General features: G+C 44.5%; 1 protein-coding gene across 1 annotated transcript; it reads right to left on the bottom strand.

Annotated features, from left to right (window-relative positions):
• Window positions 1-4,512: 4,512 nt before the first annotated feature.
• On the bottom strand, window positions 4,513-24,527 carry otud7a (OTU deubiquitinase 7A). The gene is made up of 11 exons (XM_061076961.1): window positions 24,413-24,527; window positions 21,433-21,618; window positions 21,103-21,321; window positions 18,418-18,519; window positions 16,851-16,978; window positions 16,091-16,203; window positions 13,769-13,896; window positions 13,522-13,671; window positions 7,744-7,858; window positions 7,099-7,183; window positions 4,513-6,698 (listed from the first exon to the last, which is right to left on the bottom strand). Exons 1-11 carry the CDS (start codon window positions 24,495-24,497, stop codon window positions 5,142-5,144), a joined length of 2,868 nt encoding a protein of 955 aa, XP_060932944.1. The 5' UTR covers window positions 24,498-24,527; the 3' UTR covers window positions 4,513-5,141.

The following is a 24,527-nucleotide window of genomic DNA, read 5'->3' as shown; positions in this document are numbered from 1 at the left end:
ATGTGATGCCACCCACTCTCAAGTGCAGTGCATGGCAGGGCTGGCGCTAGATCCTGCGGAGCGGGTGGGATGAGCTCAGATATTGGAGGCTGGCACTGGCTGAGAACAAGGCTTAGCTCTGGGAGGTGGGGAGGGGGTTGGCATTATCGCTCGCTGCAGCACAGACTTCAAAACGCAGCAATCCCTGCTTAAAACCCGACAGCACTGTAAATACTGTCAGGTGGAGTTGCTTACAGTCGAGTTGATTGGAACAGCTTGTTGAGAATAGTGCAAGGAGGATCTGAATATTCAATTTACATACCCATGGTTACGCGTAATTGTCCCACATTTTAATTTCCTCGTCTTAATGAGCCAACTGCTCACCATAAGAATCAATATTTATGAACCGTTATGTTAAGGTCTGTAATGGCTTCTAATTACGCGAGGAAGGAGAGAGATGCATCTGAAAGGGAAGACAGTTAAGAATCAGGGCTTCCTGCGTGATTCCAGAACGAGTTGAGAACTGACAGAGAGATTTGACAACCCGAAGGCTCTGTCGTACTGTTTGGGAGCATGACTGCTGCCAAAAGGACGCTGTACGCCTGATAGAGCTCTTTGTTGCCTTGAGAAGCAAAGGGAGGTCCCCTCATTCAAATTCAAAGGAAATTCTGAGAAAAGGGGATCCAAGAAAGCAGACAATGTACTCCCATTCAGTTCTCGGAAGATGCAGGATACAAGATCTCGGCCAATACTGCTGTGAGGAAAGAGACCCTCGTGTGCCATTGTGTGACTAATATTAGGCGTCACGTGGAGTTGTAATTCATCTTCAAAACTTAACAAGTCAGTCCGTATTACAAGCTGCCAGAACCGTGACCCGAAGCACGGGGCAACAGTTGGGGAGGAGAGTCTAACCCACATGATCGTCTCCAGCAGCCCGGTCACGAGACTCTACTCTCAGCCAGAGGCCCCGGCCCACAGTGCAAAACCGCCCCTCACTCTCTCTCTCACTCCACCGACACAGCCTGAAGCTGCTGTACAGACAGTGGACACTCAAAGTAAACACTCGATCTTTACTTCATACTCAGTTTCTGTTTATTGGGAAGTTCACCCCAAATGATAATTCACTCGTTATCTACTCATATGCTGATGGAGGGGTCGGTGAAGTGTTTGAGACCCCGAAACACTGCTGAGGTTTCAGGGGTTAACAGTGTCCGATTCCAAAACAACTGAAGATATTACAGACTAATCTTATCTTAAACTATTCTTTTATTGCTAATTAGTACTAAACACAATGGATAGGTGTGGCTGACAGGAAAGGCTAAGTTTTGCTTTCAGGCATTTATCCTCAGGTGACTATGAATATCTGTAAAAGAAATGCGCAATAATCCATTTAATTGCTTTTGAGATACTAGTGCAGCACCTGTTCTAAACCTGCCGGTTTGGAATTGCCTGCTCTCTTTGTGTGAAAGCTCTGGAGCTACTTCAGAATCATTCATTGTCTTCATTGAGTCCTCCTCATACAGTTCAACAATGTACTGTCACTTTTTTTTTTTTATTGTTTGTGTGCTGGATGTTGTGTGCAGAGCTTATTATAAACAGTCTGTGGTGCAGAGGGAAGTTAGTATTTTAGAGGACATCTAAGCAACAGACACATTCTTCAGACCCTACTTTTCAAAATAAAATTCTGTAATTCATCTTGATATATAGCATTGCAGAAACAAAAACTGACTCTGTGCTTTTACTTTGTAGATAAATTGCTAAAGAGGAAGTGATCCTATGAATGTCAGTGCTATGACTGAGATCATACACCCAACACCCAATAATGCCTGTGTCAGTTTAATATGGTGAAATAAAAATATTAAAACTATTAAAATAATCTGGCTGTGACTTTGACTCATGGTTTGACCCAGTTGCCGATCATTGCTGTAGATAATTATTTAACAAGTTGTTGCACTGGTCGATTGTTTATTCAACTTTTGTTAATATTTAACCTCCCTCTTGTTAAAATTCTACCAGATTCCCGGAACGTATAACAATACACATGCCAAGTGTGAAGCGTATCAAATGAAAGGTTTGTGAGATATGCAATACACATACAGACAGACATAAGTTTGTGGATAGATTTCCATGAAAATAGTGCACTGAAACATCCCTCACAGCTCACTATACAGACTTTCAATATTTATAAAATCATGGTTTCTTGTACAAAACCAGGGATGATAATCTGACTGGAAGCCTTTAGAATCAGCTTTAATGCACCAGGATGAAACCTTTCTTACTGAGCTATTCTCTTGAGCTGTTCGTTTCTCTGCGGTGGAAAGATTAAAAGAAGCTTTGAGTAAATTAATCCTAACATATCTACAGTGACGAATACATGACTAAACCTCTATGTGAATATATCCTCTGAATCGTGAGTATGCTAAGCTTCATTCCATTTGTCTCCATGTGTGACACGCCCTCACTAGATTTAACCAACGTAGGGAAGGAGAGGACATTTCAAAGACTAGGCATCCATTCTCTTGCTGATCAACAAGCATCCCCGGAGGAATGAGGCAGGGTTGCAGCTCTCGGTCAGGAATGCTTGCCCACTTCTCAGCTCACCCGAAAGAATCTCAACTCCGTAACCTCATTCCGTTTCGGTGGGATTTCTCCCCTCATTCAGCTCTGTCTCATTCAATGAGCCGACCCAAGATTAATCACCTTCTCCCATTAATGCTGAGTCTTATAAATCAGAGTGTCCCATTCAAAACTTCAGACTGCCTCTTAAAGGGGCGCGGCCCAAATTGTGCACATGATGACCAGTTTATTTGTCTGAGGGAGCGTTGCACGGCCTGTGAAAACATCTTTAGAGCATCTTTTAGGGATCAGTGTGAGCTTTGTGTAGTCTGACGGAAAGACCCAGTGATGTCATAGTGATGTCATGAATGTAAACTAGTTTGCAGCTTGCAGGGACTTTAAGTGGGAAGCCCGCGTCAGGAGAATGACGGTGGGTCATTTAAAAGGGCGTCACTATTTCCCAAGCAGAAGAGGTAATTATAGGAATTATGAGATCAAACCTTTTTGGAACTTTAGAGCTGATTTTCGGCCTCTGCTGCATTTTGACCATTACTTCAGTGGGTGAGAAGTTCATTCGCTACTCTGATGCAATTCATGGCCTCCTTTATAAGGCCTTTAAAAGTCTCTAATCTAACTGGAGATAATACTGACGTTCACTTGGTTTATTTTCACAGACTGAGTGTTTAAGTCTCTGTTATGGGTAAAACAACCTGATTACAACAGTTGAAATTACAGGCTTCATTGTGTGTTGTGTCTTGTTAAGTTCTAACAGTAATGTCTCCCATAATCATCTGCTTTAGGGCCCTGCTAGAAAAAAGAAAGGAAGGCTAGAGATGGGAAGAAGACGATGGTAAAAAGTGTATTGCAGTGTTTTGACATATTCCTAGATTCTTATAAAATACCCTAAAACTCTCAAAGCGCAGTACTGATTAAAAAATATTATTTACAATCCTAGCAATATGTAAAAAAAAGACACAGACACACCATGTTTGTAACAATAAACTATTTTTTTCATATTTACATCTGTACCTAATGTGCAAATTAATAATTTAAAGTAGTGTAAAACTCTTAAAGGAATACAAAATCATATCTTACAGTCCTAGCATGGTGGGAGTCCATGAACTGGTCACATAGGAACAAAGAGGAGCATCACTGTAAATGTGTACAGGAGAGAGGACAGAAGTGAATCGAGGGAGCAGTGGACATCCTTGGCCAGGACACACACTTAGTTAAGGACAGCATGGTACATCATCCAAGCATCACCAGAACAAACAGCAACACAAACACTGCATCTTTACAGTAGTCATGTCGAATGGGCAGAAAGCACTTGGAGGCCCGGGGCTTCACAAACCCACTGATTGATTAAAGCACTGATGATCACAAAGGCTTGAGGTGCTCATAGCAGCAGGTGCTTCTTTTAAACGGCCTCTAGATATGGAGGAAGAACACACAATCTCACACTGGATGGGTGACACATGTATACTGCAGGCCACCACATAGTGCCTATAGCATGATTGCACATCGTGTGGCGTGTGTAGAGGGGGAAGAGACACGTAATCACACGTTAGACAAATACGCATCGGCCTGCTCTCACTACCCACAATTCTTCTCATCTAACACATCGACTGAATAAAGTAGTTAATAGGCGACTCAGAGACACACACCATAAAACACTGCATATTTGGAAAGCAAATTGTCCTATGCACATTGTTCAGTATTTGGCACATAAAACAGTTGGAAAATTGGAATCTAATTTTTTTAAGAAGCCAGTTTTGGCAGTGCTTGTGGTCTTGAGGAGGTCGACTACGGGCAAAAATATGAAATGAAATCCTGCACAATATTTTGCGTCCGCCTCTGATACAGCTAACCCTTGCACTGTGGTAACAACAAAGGTTAACACGTAACAAATGAGAGTTTTACATCTCAGCCTAATCCAACATTACAACCTATGATGCTTACACGTTTTTATTCCTGTAGTTCAAATTGTTTACAAAAGCACACCGTGACAATCCTTTACAATTTACAAGACACAGATAACCTACAGTAATTATATTATTGGTGCATAGACAAAACTGGGAGAGGGTGTAGCAAAAATCCCCAATTTATTGCTTTAAATTCTAATATCAATCTCCCATTGAATTTATTTTGATTGCAAAACAACTACAAATTTTCCACAGAGATTTTGAGGAACCTAGCGGAGGTATTGCATTAAAACTGATTAAAAGAGCTAAAATGTTCCCTCCAGATAAGATGCAAATCTTTTTAAACTTTGAAAAATAAAGACCTTTCCCTCACATACAGAGAGTTACATCACAGAGATGACTTTTACTCTAAAACAAGTAAAAGACTAAATTCAATTAGACAGAAATCAAACTAAACAATCGCACAATATCTGGCCAAAGCTGCTCACTGTTTCAAGTTCTGCATTTCCCATCATAAAGTAATAATCTTTACCAACAAGGGAAGGGTGACAGGAATACAAGAGCATTCTTCAACAAAATAGGAAAATGTTTGCCATCATGATATTCGTGATGCAGAGTGCAGATGGTGTCTTCCCTCAACTCTCCTGTGGCCTTGCTGACAAGTGGCTGAAGTGGCGGTGATGGCTACGCAGGCCTCTGCACCTTGCACTCCCTCTCCCTGCGTTTTAGCTCCTCCTTGTAGCAGTAGGAGCAGTAGTATTCTGTCTCTGGCCTGCCGTAGAAGGAGCAGTTCTCCCTCTTGCAGCGGCGCTGCTGAAAGCAGTACAAAGGGCTTCCAGAGCTCCGCCCTTTGGTTTTGTCTTGGTTGAGCCAGGTGTGAGACGAGTTGTCCTCATCAGCAAACTCCAGGCAGTCCTGAATGTCTCCCGCATCAAATCCATTGGTGTAGGTGTGGGACTTGTGTTCGCCAGGCATATTGTAGGCCAGGGTGTCCATGGTGTTAACAGTGCGGACCCCTGACAGGCGAGCAGGGCTGTAACTCTGCGATGAGAGGGAGCGGTTCTGCTGGGGGTAGGTGGCGCATGTCTTTAGGGTGCCCACCACAGGCTTATAGGGGTCATCTTGGAAGATGGAGGTTTGCATGTTGACATCTGGTATGTGAATCACACTGTGCCTCTGGATGGGCGGTGTATGGCTGTAGTGGGCAGACACAGGTAAAGGCCCAGGTCTCTTAGCACCAATACTGGGGGAGGAGTAAGGCGCAGGGGCTGGGTGTGAGACATGGTGTGAGGCTGTTGGCGGTGTCAGGGGGGGCAATGGGACCGATACTAGGGGGGGTGCAGGAATGGGACTGTTCCTGCCCTGCATCTTGAGACCCAGCGGGGGCTGTGAGTTGTGGTTGTAGGTGTGTGTGTGGTGGGGCAGGACAGGAGAGCAGCTCTCCGGAGGCGAGCTGTCCGATCTCTCCCTCTGGAAGACGCTCTCATGGTCAGGTTTCTTCGCGGCCACCTCATTGGTGATGGGGGGCTTCTTCTCGGCCTCCTTCCTCTTCTGCTCCTGCTCTTGGCTGAATCGCTCCTGGGCGTTGGTCAGATAGTAGTTGATCATCTCCTCGTGGAACTGGTGTCGATGGCTGGTGAGCAGGAGGCCGGCGAAGATGAACTTGCGCTCCCCCTGCATGGCGGCCCGCAGAATGTTGAGGCTGAGCTTGACATCGGTGCTGTATTTCCAGTTCTCCATGATCTTGTCCCCTGAGACTCTCCCTGCACTATCCTGTCTCTCCGTGGGGGAGGAGCTGGAGGGTCTGTCTGTAGGAGAGGGACTAGTGGCCTTTTCAGAGGAGGTGGAGCTGGCTGACTGGCCCGACTCCTCCTTGCTTCCTTTGTTAGTCTTAGACTCCTTCTTCTTTGCTTTCTCCCCTCCGTTCTCCCCACTACGACCTGAGCCAGAATTGGATTTGTTCATTTTGCCGTGCACGAGGCCACCCAGGCCTCCCATGTTCTTCTTCAGCTTGATTCCCAGGGTTTTGCTGAAGCTACCTAGTTTGTTGGCTACAGAATCAGCCCGGCTCTTGTCTTTGTCCTTGCGCTGCTTGTCCTTGTCCTTCTCTTTGCTTGGCTTGCCCGTGTTGACATTAGAGTTGCTGCCGACAGACTCACGGTCAGAGTCCATGGACTCTGCCAGAGACTGGACATCCTCACCTGCAGAGGCTGTGGGAGACTCTGGCTGAGCCAAGGGAGCCTGCACAGAGACGCACAAACACACACACACAGCAATGAATAAAACACAGATCAGAGCAGAGATGATGATGTTTCAGGGACAATTTCCTTAAATCTTTATTTCTGCACTTTGGAGAATTTCATGGAATTTTGATTTCGGGTATTTATAAGTGGAGAGATCTAAAATAGTTCTATAACTATGCAAATTCCCACACACAAACACACACACACAAGAGCTAATTTGCCTGTACTCTGAAGATTCATATTCAGCACACACATAAATGCCGAAGGTTTATTGCCTACGACAGTAAATAACACTGACTGATCGAACTCTGTGGTTTAAAGATCTTCTGGAATGGAGGAGTCTCTCCCGAGCTAAATTAACCGCCACGAATGACTCACAAGCAAGAAAATAAAATTACCCTTGTTTCAGATGGAATTCGAATCCATGTTACATTCATGTAGTTGTGCAGCAAGTTGAGTTTGGCCTCCAGAGACAAGATGAGACTGTGGGAGAAGATATATTCACGATTAGAAACAAGCAGTGTAATGTAGGCGTCTTCATGGCATCAACAGTGCGCTTTAGGGTCTAGTGCAACATTCTGTTTGGGAAGTTTCCGATTTTTAAAGGTGGTACAAAGAGGTGACATCAGAAAGTAGTTAAAGCATCTTCTCTCTATATATCTGAATTCTCCATTCTGCAGCTTGTATAAGGATAAGCTAACCCCCTGACCGGCAGGAATGTGAAACAGAAACCCTTACACAAAGCCTTTGCTAAACTCAGAGAGGGTGTTGCTGCTTTAGTGGGGCCATTCCTGGAAAACCCTATGGATGACTGACGTGACACACAATTTGTTCTCTCTCTGCTCACTCTTTGAAGTAACCTGGATCCGGAGCCCGTAATCAAAGTTAAATCCCCCACATATATACAGCCTTGTGTGTGTAGACTGAACAGAACTGCCATCGCCTGCGGATTTTACCCTCTCACCTTCTCTCCGAGTTGCTTTCGTAGTCACTTGCTCTGTTGATAAGCATCAACACGCTGTGATATACTATACAGGACTTACTTGGCTAGCTTGGTGTTATCGTTGTCGTCCCTCCCCCACTCCCAGTCCCTGCCAGGGTCCACGGCAAAATGGAGTGCCAGCAGCTTGTGCTCAGAGTCAGTCAGAGGGATAACAGCTGGAAGAGATGAGATTAACAAAAGGTTACTTCGGTGTCGCCTCACCAACGGAGACTACATCGCACGCAACCCGTTCTCCCACAAGACCCTTGTGGTGTCAGAGCTGAGTTGACACCATGAGGCCTCACGAGAATGATGCCATGTTAATTATTCCAGATGCCTGTAAGTATGGGTTCAGGTGGGCGACCTCCAGCCTCTGGCCCAAATACTGCCTGCATCAGTAATACAAAATAATTCTAATGACAAGAAAATAACATGAAATAATAGACGATATGTCCTTCACGATGGTCTCTTCTGGGCGTATCAGGTCAGGTCATGGTCAGTGTGAGAAAAACAACAACTGATTAGGTGTCATCAGGCTTTCTGCAGCTTTCCACAAGTTAAATCTAAGACTTTTTAGGACCATTTTCAGACCATTATGAGTGAGGTTTTTGCCCTATAGGTCAAATACAACACATAGGAAGGGATATGGGAGTCCCAGATTGACTTACACAACCAATAACCCTTGAAATGTTCATTTTACAAACTACAGTCAGAGACATTATCCATCATCTCTCAGGCATCCAAGGAGAGTGCACTCTAACAAATTCTGACCTTGGTGATGTGCAGACTAGCAGTTATCAGTTCCACATTGGTCTTGTTTGTAGTTTTATTACAGAATGATAATATCTGTATCATTGAGAAAGAACTGCAACACAAATAGGCATTAAAAACTATATTCAAGACCTATCTAAAAAAACAGATCTAACACCTATCCATTCAGCGGATTTTGTGTGATCTTGTTGTTGTGCAAACAAACAGGGGTGAAAACATAACCTCCTTGGCAGAGGTAGTGAAAAAAAATGAATCTACACTTTGACATGATGAGAGTGCAGAAACTGAGTATGTGTTCGGCTGATCGGAGCTGCACATGATTAATTGGTTTGGTTATAGAGTGCAATCAGACACAGGAGTACAGGTTAAGAGCAGGAGAGGTGAAGAAAAGTCATTCATCCTCCACTGGTATGATCGGCTCTTCACTGGGAGGAAGAGGTTTTCGTCACCAATCACTGGAGAACGCAAAACAGACACCCACACGTGCTTGCGTTCGTGGCTTAGTGTGGGGGCTGTTGTCCACATGACGGCAGAGAGAGGCAGGCTGTTCAGGCCGAGGACATTCCAGCCTTCCCTGTCAGCCCAAGAGGGAAGATACAGTCTCCTCCCTGCCTCATCAATTCGTCCACTGCCAAGAGGCTGCTCTGCAAGCTCCACACAGACATGGACAGCAGCAGCAACTGCCCCTACTGCATCCCCGGTGGAACTGCAGGTCAAAGCCCCTCTCCATCCCTGTCGCCTCTCTTTCTGACGTCCTGTGTTCGGGTGCAAAGCACACGATGAGGCATGCTCAGTGTCAAAATACTGGTGCTGCATGTATTTTGATGATGCCTCAAGTTCTTTGAGCAGCCCCACCCGGGGTCGCACATTTAACACTTTCAACATTGCTATTTATTTTGATCTCACACCATCAGTCGGAAGCTCAGGAAACACATTCCACTGGATCACTAGCAGCATTACTTTACATTACATGTCATTTAGATGACGCTTTTGTCCAAAGTGACTTACATTTTTAGTACACTCAACATTTATGAGGGGCTGAGTATCTTGCCAAGGACAGTTTGGCATGCAGATGGGGAAGAGTGGGGATTGAACCGGCAACCTTCTTGTTAGAGAACGCCCACTCTACTCCCTAGGCCACACCGCCCTGCACTGCTGACAGACTACACTTGTTGAGAAAGATATGTGCCCTAGAATGTCAGGCTGGTTAAAATGAATGCCAATGACAATGCATCCTATACCATCTACTTAAAATGAGGGACTGAGTTATAGCTGCAGCCACGGAGACAAATAAGAGCCTTGGCAGGGCAAGTCTGAAAAGAGGGAGGTGAAAGAAGTGGATTTTTTTAAAGAAGGATCTTTCCTAGAATGCACAAGGCCAATATAAAACACACACACACACACACACACACACACACACACACACACACACACACACACACACACACACACACACACACACACACACACACACACACACACACACACACACACACACACACACGCACACAGCAGTTATATGGCTCCCACTCAGTTCCCACTCAGGTCATGCAGCAGGCAGTGGAGGTCTGTGTCCCGGCTCCCACGATGCAGCTGTCTTTCTTTCTCCCCATTCTAGAGTGCTGTGTGTGCTGTTGTTCCCGCTTTGGGCCCGGTCCAGATTCACGGATTCAATGCTGCCAATTGAGCTGTGGGGGACTAAAGTGTGCTGTAATGTATTTACTATCCCCGTTGGCAGCCTAGTTGTGTTGTCCTTGAACGACCCGCCTCCCATAGCATATGCATGGATGACATCATAGCCCTCCGTGGTATGCGAGATGTGTACGCAGCAACATAGCTGCTAGCCCGCCTCGCCTTGCTCAGTTTACATCTCTGAATCGAAGGGTTGGGGGGGGGGGGGGGGTCCAGTCTGAGCGATTAGGGAGGGAGGGGGACACTTGGGTGTACTCAGTGAGGAAACAGCTGTTGGAAATGAGGTAGATATCCTTTCTACGAATTTATTCACACGAATTGTTTGGAAATAGATATATTTAATTTGTCTTTTTTTTTACTGTGCAGCCGTGAGAGCAGAATGACAGTGAGTCCTCCCTCGTCGTTCACTCCCTTCCATGAGCAGCGTCTCCCGTTACGAGCTTTGATTCAGAGCAGGAGCAGTGAGCCAATGTTTCCTATGTTTTGCGATTCAAGAACAATTTGTACTGTCTGGAAAACGCACAAATTTGAATTCCTGACTTCGGTCAGTCCGCACAGCTGCAGATTTAAAGGGGCCTAATTCACCAGAGTAAACAGCAGTCGTGCATATAAACAAGCCGGAGCTTTTTCGCAGCGGAACCGTGGTTGTAATTACATCACATTTGAAGTAACACATAAAACCACAACACATAACATTTTAATTGTGATTGCCATGTTGGCTTAATTACAACGAGTGCATGGTGAGTAATACACTGGGTGTCTTTAATAGATAGAGGAGGGAGCTTTCCAGAGCTGGATGGGTACACTGCGATATTATGTACTGTAGGTGGTCTTTGTGTAAAAGAGCACCATTTACTTTAATTCACTTGGGTGTCAGAGGGTTGGTGATGGGATGCCAACGAAAACCTGGAAGTGTTTTGGTACTGGGACCAGAGCTTGAAATCGTTTCAGAGTTTTCCAGCGGACCAGTTCCACCTCTTACGTCATTTAACCACAGGAGCGCAAACAAGCTGATAAAAGACACAGCCAACAGCATCTGCTGAGGAGCCGATCATTATCACACAGCAGGTGAGCGGGTAAATGGGCGGATAGAAAGCATAGTCATGTGCACAAGGACTCTGGGTTCACCTGATGAACTCACCAGGAAAAAAAAACACTTGACTGCTCTTTTGGGAGACACTCAGAATATAAACAAAGAGTTTTAACCATCAGCAATAACCTTTGACTTCTGTCACCCCTCCCTTGTTGTTTTTTCACCATCCACCATCAAAGCAGCCCCAGCAGTCAGGCAGGCCGGCCATAAAAGGGGCACTAGCGTGACGTGTCAGTGTGATTTAGAATCAGGTTACTGGGAGGGACTCTTCTATAATCTTCCATACAGAAGGCTGAAGAAAGAGCCAGTATTCTAACCAAGCCTCTGGCACCTGAACACACACAGACCCGATGCCCCTCGGATGCTCTTCGCTGTGCTGGGGAAAACTGAGAGCAGCCCACCACCTGAGACGTCCACACAGTGGCCTGACTGTCAGAGGAGAGGCTGGGTTCGTCGGGGCCCCAGTGGTCCAGGACCCTGCCCATATGTGGCGATGTCATGAGGGCTTAGAGACAGACTGGGGCTACTCTGCCCTAATTGGCAATGGAAGATTAGGTCTGCCTGTCTGACCCTTTGCTTGTATGGCTGACATCTGTTCAGCCGTACAAGATATGAGGCAGCATGACAACACTGTACTTTTCTTTCAATTACAAAATGATAAGAGCACAGGCCATTTCTAATAAAGTCATAAAATATAGAACTTTAAATGCATAAAACTGCAGATAAACCTATCTAGAGTAGCAGTGATTTGTATCATTAGTGTGTCATGGGATACATCACATCACATGACACACACATGCATCTAGTGTGTACATCACATGACACACACATGCATCTAGTGTGTACACGTGTTTTCATAACGTCCTGGAGTCAGACTGCAGACAGAACCTCACTCTGATCCTGTCTAAGGACACAGCGTACCAGAATAATTAAATGCAGTCATGCAGTGTGGTTGTCTAGCTACAGCGGGTTCTTTGGACATATGCACCATCTGGTGGACAAAAAGGAGAACCCCCTTTTGCCACATGATAACAGCCAATATACAAGAGTTCAGAATAGTGGAGGAGCCTGGCTTTCATGTGCTTCTGGCACAAAAAGGAATGACCTCAGGGCAGGAACGGCAGGTTAGTGATCATGTCTGTCTGCTGGTCTGCAGTGATCATACCCCTGCCTTAATAACTAGGTTGGTGTTTATGGGCTGAGAATAGAACGTACTCAGACAAGCACAAGAGAGGAAGAGAAGGAGGAGGAAGACAGAGAGAGGAAGAAAAAGAGCATTTGCGCAAGCGTATCCGCATTTGAGGGTGAGAAAAAACTGCGGGGAGACACGGAGTTGGCCGGCTGCCCACGCAAATGACAAGTGAGTTCCACCCACTGAGTCAGATACAGAAGAGTGCCGTGACTGCTAACGCTGGTTGTCAAGGAGAAGCACTTTATTTGTCGATTAGAGGACCTGCATGTGAGGATTAAGCTGACCTCGAAAACAAGCCACGCATCTGGAGTTGGCAACATCAGAACCGGCACAACAGGACAAAAACAAGAGAGTCACTCAACACAATGGAAAATCAACACTGACTGGCCACAACATAACAATCAAAATGTTCTGCACAGGAACTATATCACAGAGTTCTGCGTGAGAAGAACAGACACACCCAGTTAAACAGGCTGAATTCAACCTCAGAGGGAGAAACGTAGATATGCAATAACAAACAGGATTGAATTATTTTAACTCAATATTTAGAAAGTCAGAAGAAGAAGAAGAAGAAGCCTTCCTCTCCTCTCCCCCTCCATGTCGACCACTCCCTGGTCCCTGCTGCCAACCAGCCAATTTTAATAATGGATCACAGGTAATTAGACTGCTGTCTCATACATTATTCACCTCTAGCAGGGCAGGCCGACCACTCGCCCTCATTCCCACAATCCAAGCACTTAAGTTAAAAGAAAAAACTGCTTAACTATTGCACATTACAGCAGGTGACTCTTTGGATTAAACAGAAAACAAGGGGTCAACCAAAGGGTAACGTCACAGATTTACACCTGCAGACATCACCAGCTGATGTCCGACTGAGAGCCTCTGGACCTTTTGCAAATTTTCCAAAATGCCAATATGAAAACACTGCAGGAGATTCCTCTGCAGGATTCACTGCAGGCCAGTTGATGTTTTGATAATATTTTGAATACGTGACAGATGCAAAAATGAAAAAACTAAACAAATACCTCTGCATGAAAAAGCCTAACAGTGTTTCCTGTAACTGGATTTCGTAATGATGTGCAGTTGCGTACCTTGCTCTCGCTGCTGGTCCCTCTGCTCCATGGACACCAGTGCGGAGAAGTGAGCCTGATCATAGGCCAGGACCAGAGGGGAGCAGTGGCAGCGGCTTGGAGGCACCTCCAGGGGCAGATAGAGACCTCCAAATGGGATGGGAGCAAAAGCTGGAGATTCACAACACACAACACAACATGTAGTGTCAGTTATCACAGCTTACCCTGCTGTATTGTACAGGATCATTAGAAGATGCAGTCAGCCTACCTTCTCCTCCTGAGTCTCTGAGCATCGTGTCAGCCACCACTACGATTGGCCTGCGTAACACGTGGGCCAGCACAAACACATGGAACTCCTCCAAACTCTCGTAGACGGGATCCTCAGAGTTATCCACACTGAGAAAATAAAAGTAACACATGAAACAATATGACATCATGGGACAGGTTCCTGAATAATGACTGGTAGAATAACATAAATTGATGTGCTAACAATGCGTCGGTGTAATCTAATGTCATCCAACTGCCCCCTACTTTTTACTTAGAGAGCATACCTCTGCTAAGGCCGAACAGTCCCCTTGTGAAAGCATGTTTAAATCAACAAGGTACCGATTTTTTCATGGATCTGCACCAGATTGAACACACTCATAAACATAAGTCCCCAAAACATGTATGTTTTCTTTCATCAAGATCCATGAATTATTCTCTGAGAAATCAATGAAAATGTAGAAAATCTCTGTCTCTTAATGTAAAAAAAAGCATCTCTGGACCACCCGATCCGGATCCGCACAAAATGGAATAGGTTCTTCCCTTTACCAATAACTCATCCAGACAGACGAACAAACAAACACAGACAAAGACATAACCTCCTTGGTGGAGGTAATAATCCATCTGTACATACATATATTTGAATGAAAGAGAGTGGGAGAGAGAAAGACGGAGGGAGGAAGCAATGGAGAGAAACAGAGGCTCTCAGGATTGCAACCACCAGGGAACCGGAGGATGTGGAACAATTAAGTTGTCAGCCACACAAACAGCCACGCTGCCACATTTACTCTAATGAAGAGTCTCTTAATATGTGAATCCCACTCATCCCATTTAGTGGCTCATCTCACACTAGGACCATCAAACATCCCTGACCTGATTACTGTATTACAGTCAGACTCAATGAGAGGTTAGAACCACCAGACTAAATGAGTAAATTACGGTCATTAATGGGATATACTCAGCGATAGAGATCTTTAAAAGGGTTGTTCACATAAAAATGAAAATTCACTCATCATCTACTCACCACTAGGCCTATGGAGTGGAGGGTGAAGTGGTTTGATTGGGTGAACTATCCCTTTAAGCTGGACATCTAAATCTAAAAAGAATTCATTTTTTTTCAGATTTTACCATTGAATTGTTTGTTAGGAGGTTTGCACCCTTCACATTCCCATCCATCCATCCATCCATTATCTATAGTGGTTATCCACTGAAGGTCAAAGGGAAGCTGGAGCCAATCCCAGCTGACATTGGGTGAGAGGCTAAAACCTGGACAGGCCGCCAGTGGATCACATGGCCGACATTCACACATGCAGTCAATTTAGAGTCTACAATTAACCTAACCCCAATCTGTATGACTTTGTAATGCGTGTGAGGAAGCCGGAGAAAACCTGCACAGGCAGTTTGCATGTTCCAGACGCAGCAGTTCTTTCAGTCTGCAGATAGAGCATCATAGTCCCCCCCCCCCCCCCCCCATCAAATGTGCTGCTGCACCTAGCGACGATATGAAAACTTGTGTATGTTTGTTTCAGAGACAATGGAAACAGAGAAAACCACAAGGTTTCTGTGCGTAGGAAGAAGAAACCACGGTTAGTTTCCATGGTGCCTCTGTAGCCTGACATAAACCCACTCGTACGCTTGTTTTCATGGAGTGTGTGTTTGTGTGTGTGTGTGTGTGTGTGTGTGTGTGTGTGTGTGTGTGTGTGTATGTGTGTGTGTGTGTGTGTGTGTGTGTGTGTGTGTGTGTGTGTGTGTGTGTGTGTGTGTGTGTGTGTGTGTGTGAGAATCACTTCACCTGCAGCAGCTAAAAGTAACCCACTGCTCAGGGAGGCTGTTATGGAAGAAGTGATTAATGCTGAAGGCAGCCAGTAGATGGCACAGTCACGCTTGTGAGATTCGGTGATGTTATTAAATCAGAGAAGCAATTTGAAAGAGCAACAGTCCGAGTGGGACCAGTTTCCCCGACAAATCCATCTCAGCAAAAAGGTCACTTTTTGTTTTCAGTGTGGGCCTTCTGCAGAATTTCAACGGACATTCCATTAAAACAAGAGCTGTAACGTGTGACATGCGACAAGAAGCTGCACAACCTGCACAGCTGCTGGGATTCACTGTGGTCTCCATCTTACACAGTTATTACAGAGCAAATACTGCTGCATTCTGGTTAAAAAGTGTAATATGTGAGTCTTGGGAGTGTGTGTGTGTGTGTGTGTGTGTGTGTGTGTGTGTGTGTGTGTGTGTGTGTGTGTGTGTGTGTGTGTGTATGTGTGTCTGTGCTTGCAGGCTTTTTTTTTAAGGGATGTAGTAATAGTCTCTGAGTCAAACGGCTTACCCTCCACTGGTGTTGCCGTTTTTGCTGAGGTGAGAGCGAGGCTCGCTGGAGGCCAACTTCAGCAGCTCGTTCCACTCTCTCTCCCACTCCTCCTCAGTGTACACCAGCCCTGACTGCAGAAACAGACACACAGAAATAGAAATTCTCATGAACATGTGCTGGTGCTCACCCACACAATCCCTGTTATTAGTCATTTTGAGCATTTCCACGGTCGTATGACTAATGCAGACATTGCAAAACTTTACGTTCTGCAGCTTCTGCCTGTTCTTCTTGCTAATGGATGAGACTGACAGGATATATGGGTAATTAGATAAAAGGTGGATGACATGCAGCAAAGGTCCCTGCCCGGACTCAAAGTGGGACACTGCAGTTACATGGGTTGCATCTTAGATCAGCGGGCCACCAGGATGCCCCTGGCATTTTTAAAACATGAGCATCTGTACTACTTCTTTGCCTGAGCTATCTTTGGTGACACATTTTTTTAATAGACTGGAAAATACTTTAATCCATGGACACGAAGAGAACGGAGAGGAAGTGCAGAGGATTTGACAGTATTAGAAGCACTGCTGCTAATCCACAATTGGTATCGTAGAAAGACAATTTTCCTTGCAGCAAAAATCCAAATGCAAGGAAGCTAAAATCAGTGCTATTAGCAGAGGTTACGAGTGGCTCATCCCTGGCTGTATTAAAGTGTCATTAGTGAAAGAGGATGTGATGCTTTTAGAAGGTGCAGTGTGCCGGGATGGAGGCTCTCCCTGACCTCCTTGTTCTGTTGGGTCTGCTGCCACCTCCACCTCCTCTTCAGAGCATCCCTCTCCGCCCCGCTCTTCATCATGGTGTACAGGGACTTCCTCAGCATCAGGTCTCTGTCATGGAAGCCCCACATTCCTGATCAACACACACAACGGCGTTACTGCCAGTCAGGCTCAAGGACATAAAACAAGCAGTTTCTGTGAACCTATTTCTGCAATCTTTTTTTCATATAAAGATCACTATAAACTTTGACGACTGAAACATAGTAACATGAGGTCATTGTGACCTTGACCTTTGACCTCCAGTTAATCTCTGAGTTCAAGTGTAAGTTTATACCAAATTTGAAGACATTTCCTCAAGCGGACCTTAACACATCATGTTCAAGAAAAACATAAACATACTATGTGAGACTGCCTTGACCTTTGACCTTTGTCATTTGGCTACCAACAGAAAATTCAAGCTCAGGTGAGTGTTTGTGCCAAATGTGAAATAGTTCCCTCAAGCTGTTTCGGAGATATTGCATTCACAAGGCGAAAAATGTGTTTTGTGAGGTCACCATGATCTTGACCCTTTGACCTTTAGCCACCAAAATCAAACTAGTTTTCTTGAGTACGAGTGAATATTTGTATCAAATTTGAGGAAATTCCATTGACGCATTCATAAGATATCATGTTCCCGGGAATAGGCCACTGGCTGTCACCGGCGCGGAGGCATAATAAAAGAGATGCAATTTGGTTGATAGGTCGTTCCTAGATGACCTCAGCTGTCAAACTAAAAATGTCTTTTGTCACTCATCAGAGGGCCTCAGTCGTCTGAATGTCAGTGCTGATCACATTAGCTGTGATGCTTCTAACCCTCTGCTGCTACAACAGTCTTCACACTGGGGAGTCGGCCATCTCCTCCAGCACAGACCTGCATATTCTGTCATGCCCCGAACCCTGCGAACGCTGCAGCCTTCATTTTCCTGCAATGTACAGGTCAGTTATCTCCATCCCTTCTCCAGCTGCTTCCTTCATCTCTCTAACTTCTCCTGTCTCACTCCGTTCTCTGGATTCAGCAGCTCTGCCGCTGCGTCGACCCTCTCATTAGAGACACAGTTCCACGCCAACTGGATGCTTAAAAGCCCCATGATAAGAAAAGGAAGTTTTACATGTTTTTTAATCGTGTGTACATTTTTCTTGTATCTCTTGTTAGTTGGACTCGATCATATATATATCAGTGATCTGTTCAAGGTCGTCAACCTCCTCTCGTTTCATCCCTGTCCTGCTCATCGGGGAAATCCGCAGGTTTGGACGAAGTTGGCGGCGAGAAGTTTTCGACAAAAGAGAGCAGGCTTCAAATCGTTGTGACAAATCTGACACTGCTGCACAAAGCTCATGAAGTGTAACTGGCTACTGAAACCATCAAGCCTACCTACCATAGCTTTATGTTTTTACCTGAAACAAAAATATGCAGAATCAACTTGCACTCTTAAGTCTGTTTCGTGGAGACTTTAAAGCTGTTTTCAAGAAATGATTATCAAATTATGGTGACAGTGTGTATTGAATATGCTGAAGTGTCCATGAGTAGCTCACCTAAGGAGGCAGCGTGCAGGAGGCAGTTCCCGTCCCCCGTGGTGGCCAGAGGAAGCAGCTTCTTACAGCTGGTGCACATGGTGGACCACCAGTTCAGACGACCTGCACACACACATTCAGTAAAATAATACTCAGCAAAACACATTTTACGTTAGTCCATTTTCCATTGGATATTCAAATGTATTTTGATAATGAAACATAATGTCTCAATATCAATGTGCCACTGATCTCGAAACCAGCTGAGCATCTCCCTGAAGAGAAGCACATGTTAACTATGAGCTATTATATATTCTACATGAACAGGAACCATAGGTTGGGGAAAAAAAGAATGCAAGTGAATGAAGAGAAAACCATGTCGATAATAATAGAAAGTTGTCTTTGTGAAGCACTTTGCAACGGCTGGTTTGAAACGTGCCGTATAAATATAGTTGTTTTTGCTATTATTATTAATAAAATCTCCTATAAGTGTTGACTGGGTTAAGATCTGGTTAGAGTGAAGGCCGCAGCAAATGATTGACTTTATTTTCACACTCGTGAAACCATTCCCTGAGTCCTCGCTCCCTGTGTCCTTCTGCTTCTCTGCTCATCTTTCAGATTTTCCTTATATTTGACACCCATCTATATCTGATCAAAACCGTCTTGTGGAGAGATTGCAGAATTGCTTCCTTCCTGAAGATGGAATTGAGAACTCTTCTATCAATGAAATTCAACAAAAAACGGAGTCACAGCTACTTAACAGAAGCCGTTTATTGTGCACGTGAACCTTAATATCGTCTAAAGTAACTTAACGCCTCTTAGTCGAGTACTGGAGCAGGTACAAGTGACGGCCTATTGAGTACAATTAGCCAAACAAGTATTATGAGCCTCCATGGCTGATCTTTGAAGGCAGTGATTAGCACAGGTAATATGCCTGCAGCCTCCACTCTGAATATATTCCTCGTCGGCCTGACTTTCACAGTAAATCCAGTTTCTGCTCCATCATCGCCCCGAGAGAGAAACGACTGCTTTACACCCCAGGTTGCTGCACGTAGCTTTACTGCTCCGAGTCTGGGCCGATCTGAATCCATCATCAACAACAGTAAACACATAATAGGCTCTGTTTGATGTACCCCTCAGTGTAGACAGGCCTCAGATTACACTGGTTTGTCCCTTCAGTTCGAATGTCATTATTTTAATTTTTTACATTAGATACTGTACATTTTCTAAAAGGATGGTCTGCTGTCACATCCCAGTGCCTTTAATGATGTTACATCCGAGAACGACTATTACTTTTTACCATCCATGAAGTGAGGCTAATTCTTATTCACAGAGATACATATTTTATTGTCCTGGTCCTTCCCACAGTTTGTGATGCATTTCATTTTGATTAGATTCATGACAGTGCCCAAACTTTTATGAGTGTAAATTCTTGATGTATCACAAGATCAGATACTGTCTTCTGGTTGGCTAATCAGTGTGGCTCCCATCTTTGGAGATCTGATGAACGCCATCACCCACAACACACACACACTTTCAGTGCATCTCCATTAACAAACAAAAGCCATAAATGTCCACCTCCACCACAGGTGGTGTTTTCACCCCTGATAAAAACGACTGAATGAATTTCCATGAAATGCAATGATGCAAAGATGCAATGATCTTGAAAAAAAGCATGCATGTTTAAGGAGCTAATATTGATGAGTATTGGCAATTTGGTATGGATCCAACGAAAAATCTGGATCTGGGGAATTTTAAAATGGGGTTTAATAAGAGGACCATTGGGCCTGAATGTGCTTGACTGAGTGCAACTCTATTAGCCAAGGGATGGTTCAAGTTCAGTGCAACCTGGGTCTGGAAGCACATCTAAATTAAGTCAGATTAGTTATTAATCATGTCAAAATTGTTTAGAAAAGAAAACAAAGCCGTACATCAAAATAATCTCTCAATCAGTCAGTAATAAACACGGTTGTCACGGTTTCCTTGTTCAGTTTTGCCCAATATACTTCCCGTAGTTTTGCATAGTTTTCCAGTGCAGAATCCAGTTTGGATCAAAATTCTTGTTTGTTGTAGCAATGATGCTGCAATTATATTCAGTTTTGAGCATTTATCCTTTTAGTTCATGATGTCATATCTATAACTAACTATAACATTTTCCATCCATCCATTATCCAACTGTTAGCTGTTTGGTGCATGTATGTCGGGTTGGCAATCACCATATTGAGACAATATCAAAAATGCATCTAGAAGAATATTATGACATCCTTTCATGTTTTAATGGTTTATTTACTCGATATTATTTTTTCGACTGAACTCAGATGTTGAACAGAATTAGGTGAGAAAGCCTTGACAGACTCTGTCGTCTCTGTGAGGGAAACAGTCTGCTGGAAGTTTGGAAACTTCACTCACTAGTTTCTCTTCATTATTTCAAAGCTTCAGCAGGGAGATGAATCCCTTTGGGATCCGGGATGTTTGAATTAGATGTTGTTGTCTTGCTCGTCTGATCTGCTCTGTCTCTCCTCTCAGTCTCACGCTCCACTTCTCTGTCTCCACTTTCACTGGCATTTCTGTTTGCTGCTGCTTTGTTGGCCTTCTGCCTCTCAGTGTAATCTGAATAAAGGCCACAGTGATGATTCTGTAACATGTCTTGTATCAGTAGTATCAGAGTACTACAAATGGATGTATTGTTTTATATCCAGCAGTACTCACCAGCCTGCTCCAGAGCCATCATGGTGGACTGCTCTATCAGGTCTCTCTCTATGAAGCTCCTGAAGTCCTCACTGTACACGCTGAGGTCTGGTAGCTGGAATGTGTAGATGGGCATCTCAAGAGGGAACTGCTCGCTGGTGCACTCGCTAGCCACTTGCAGCCGCGCCAGGGAGACGATAGCAGAGCTGGCGTGGGAGATCCCGCGGGACAGACGCTTCTCTAAAGTGGAAAAGAGGGACGAATGGAACGGATGAGTGGGAAGCGTGTGGAGACAAAGGGAACTTGTGATTGGTGGTGGGTTATCTCTGTTCCAGATGGTGGTCCTGCTACCTTGTGCATTGTCCTCCTGCTTCTGTGCACACGGCTTGTCGACCCTGCTGACATGGGTGGGCGTGTCCCGTATCTCTGGCTGCTTGTAGTATCGGCCCTCATTGAAGACCTGTGGCAGGTTGGCAGTGTGGACCTGCCTGAGCTCCTCATAATCATTTAGAGCAGCACTGAGGTCCCAGTTTTTACCTGTGGGACACAAACAAAGGTCAGGCTGATGATTCATAGACACAGGAAATAATGAGAAATAATGATATACCATCTCTGTTATGTTCCCACACAAAACGTTGTTTTCCTGAGGCAACAAGACAGTGTTCACTACAGTTTAGTGTCAACATGCTGATCTCATGGAGAAAACCTGAGAAACAACTCTAGTAAACAGAAAGGATAGAGGGAAATAAGCAAGATTACCTCCTAGTAATTCCTAAAAACAAAAACAATGCACTTGGTATTTTGATAACAAGAAAAGTCTTTAGATAACTGTCTCCCTCAATACTTTGATTAAATGCCTAGAAGTCTAGATTTCTCAACAGCCAGTCAAAAAATGGTTACTCCCAACTATAACGGTACGAACAGTCTATATAGAACAATGCCATACTGTGCTTTTGTCTGTGTTAAACGTGCTGCATCGAAACGTGAATAACTAGGGGTTGGGGTCAGGTGGGGCCACACAAAAATGAAGATAGTGAGGGGAGACAGATACTTCAAAAGAGTGACAACAATATCCTGATGTGCAGGAGGGACACACACACACACACACACACACACACACACACACACACACACACACACACACACACACACACACACACACACACACAGAGACACAGTTGTCCTCTGGGTACTGTCTCTCTAACACATTCCCTTCCAGGTTTATGAGACAGAAGTCAAACCTCCGTCTTATTATATCTCAGCGTTCCTCCTCCTAATCCCACAGGACCTGTCTGCAAAACACACTTTATAAATCTAAAACCTAAATGCCCTCGATTGCAAACATTAAGGATGCCGGGTCTCTGTCTGTCTGCATGTAACCTGAGCATGTTTGTGTGTCAGGGTCCATTAATGGACTCCCTATGTAAGAGACCTGGAGGAAGTTGTCCTCTCAACCCCACTCGGACTCCCAGACTTCCCGGCGGTCTGAACATGAAACACAGCACCTCTAATCACCATCTCTCATGCCAATCAATGCAAAACTGATTCCCCTATATGGATCTCAGCAGCTGTAGCCGCATGCATCCAGGAACACGACTTAAGGTCCAGCTACACAGCCACTCAGCACCTAATGCACGTTCTTTTAAACGCCTGTACATTAGGCTGCTACTACACTGTAATTTGTAATGGCTGACGTCAGCACAGGGAACACTGATAAATTCATGCAGTATACATAAAGCCTGTCTGATAGAGACGCTCTGCATCTTTTTATTCTAACAAAATTCAGAATTAAACCTTTTTCAGAGGATTTAAATACAGTAGAAATAGATCTTTATGAACAAGCTTTACTTTAAAAAATCTATTTTCTTCACCTAAACACAATTTAAAAAGTCATTTTCTCCATTCAGAGACAGCAGACATTTGTATTTGTCCCAGATGTTCCTGTTAACATTAACTATGGCTCTGCTCTATCTCCGAGTCCCAGTGTTAAGATAAATAAAATAAGGGGAAATTTACCATGTTACAGGAGAAAAAGTCAATAATGAAATACTCAGTAAGTAAAGGTAGTAAAAAGTTAAAAATCTATATTGTATGTATACATATACAATGTCAATTCAAACTGAATATAAACTTCATTATATTATATACAATTAAATTATATAAATCTTTATTTACAACCCTCAGAAAATGTTCTAGTTCAACGCCTTGTTAATTTGACACAAAGTCAAGGTATATTAAGAGCTGCAGTATATAAACCAGCCTCTAGAGGGAAGCACCATATGTGGCACTGTCATATTTTCACACTTCTCTGTTGCTCGTCTCTCTGTCCCCTCACACATACACAGACACAAACACAGCCACACACACACAGACACACACGTACACACACATCCACAAACACTTCTGCCTGACTCGGAGCAGAGGTTAACAGAGCTGCTGATTGATGCTCATCTGGAAAGCGATGCTAACATCAGATAAAAGCAGCAGGCGTTATACTGAAATAGGGCATCCGGGCCCACTGTCTGTCTTGTCTTGAGTGCAGTGTCTTGTTTGGTGTCTGTCACATGAATGCCCCGGTGGCTCGATACCGAGGCAGAATCAGGGGGGAGGATAGAGGCTGAGTGGGAGGAAGGGGCAGACACCCAACCCTCTAATTCTTTTTTCAAACCAGACATCAGCTGCATTATGTATACACAGAGAAAAGAAAGTTTTCACATAGGTTGCTGTAAACGAGGATTCCATCCACTAGTGGAAGTCTGATTAGCATGGTGCATGCTTTTATTTCCATAAAATCAGACCAAACTGTATCTGTGTTTGGACGTCTGCGTTTCTTTACTTCACATTCTCCTGGTCAAAGTGTAAAAAAGGCACAAAAAACGTCTCTCTATCACCGTCTCTATATCTTAGCCGACCCAGCAGACCTGGCGTTCTGTTGCTGTGTGCACTTTTGCTCCCCTGTGTTTTTTTCCCACTGTATGTTTGCCATATACAAGTGCCAGTAGCACTCTGCTCCTCAATGAGTTCCAATGAATGGGCACAAAGCTCTCCCTGGGGAGTGCACTCGTAAAACCGTCACACTGGCCTTTAAATCAGCGAGCTGGCCTACTGTTGCAGCCCCCACTCCTCTCCTCCTTTGTTTCCTTTATTTTCCTCCACTCTCATTTCCTTTCCTCCTCTGTTCTTCCCTCTCCTCTGCTCAGCCATGTCACCACAGGGAGCAAATAATCAAAACAGTAATTCCCAAACATCTTTGTTGTCTTGTATTGAATACAAGTTGTAGTTCTCCTGAAGAAGCCGGACAGTGTCTCTCAGCGCTGCAGCGATCTCTTACCTTCCAGCAGGTCTCTTGCCAGACCCGGTTCTGCCCCCGTGGACCGAACAAAGTCTGACAGGACCGCGTCCATGTCCAGAGTCATGTGATCATGTGTGAGCGCTGCCCAAGGTGC

This window comes from Limanda limanda, chromosome 8 (genome assembly GCF_963576545.1).
Source record: "Limanda limanda chromosome 8, fLimLim1.1, whole genome shotgun sequence".
In the NCBI taxonomy this organism is placed as follows: domain Eukaryota; kingdom Metazoa; phylum Chordata; class Actinopteri; order Pleuronectiformes; family Pleuronectidae; genus Limanda; species Limanda limanda.
Note: the sequence above shows the minus strand (reverse complement) of the source record. Positions and strands in the feature narration are given on the sequence as shown.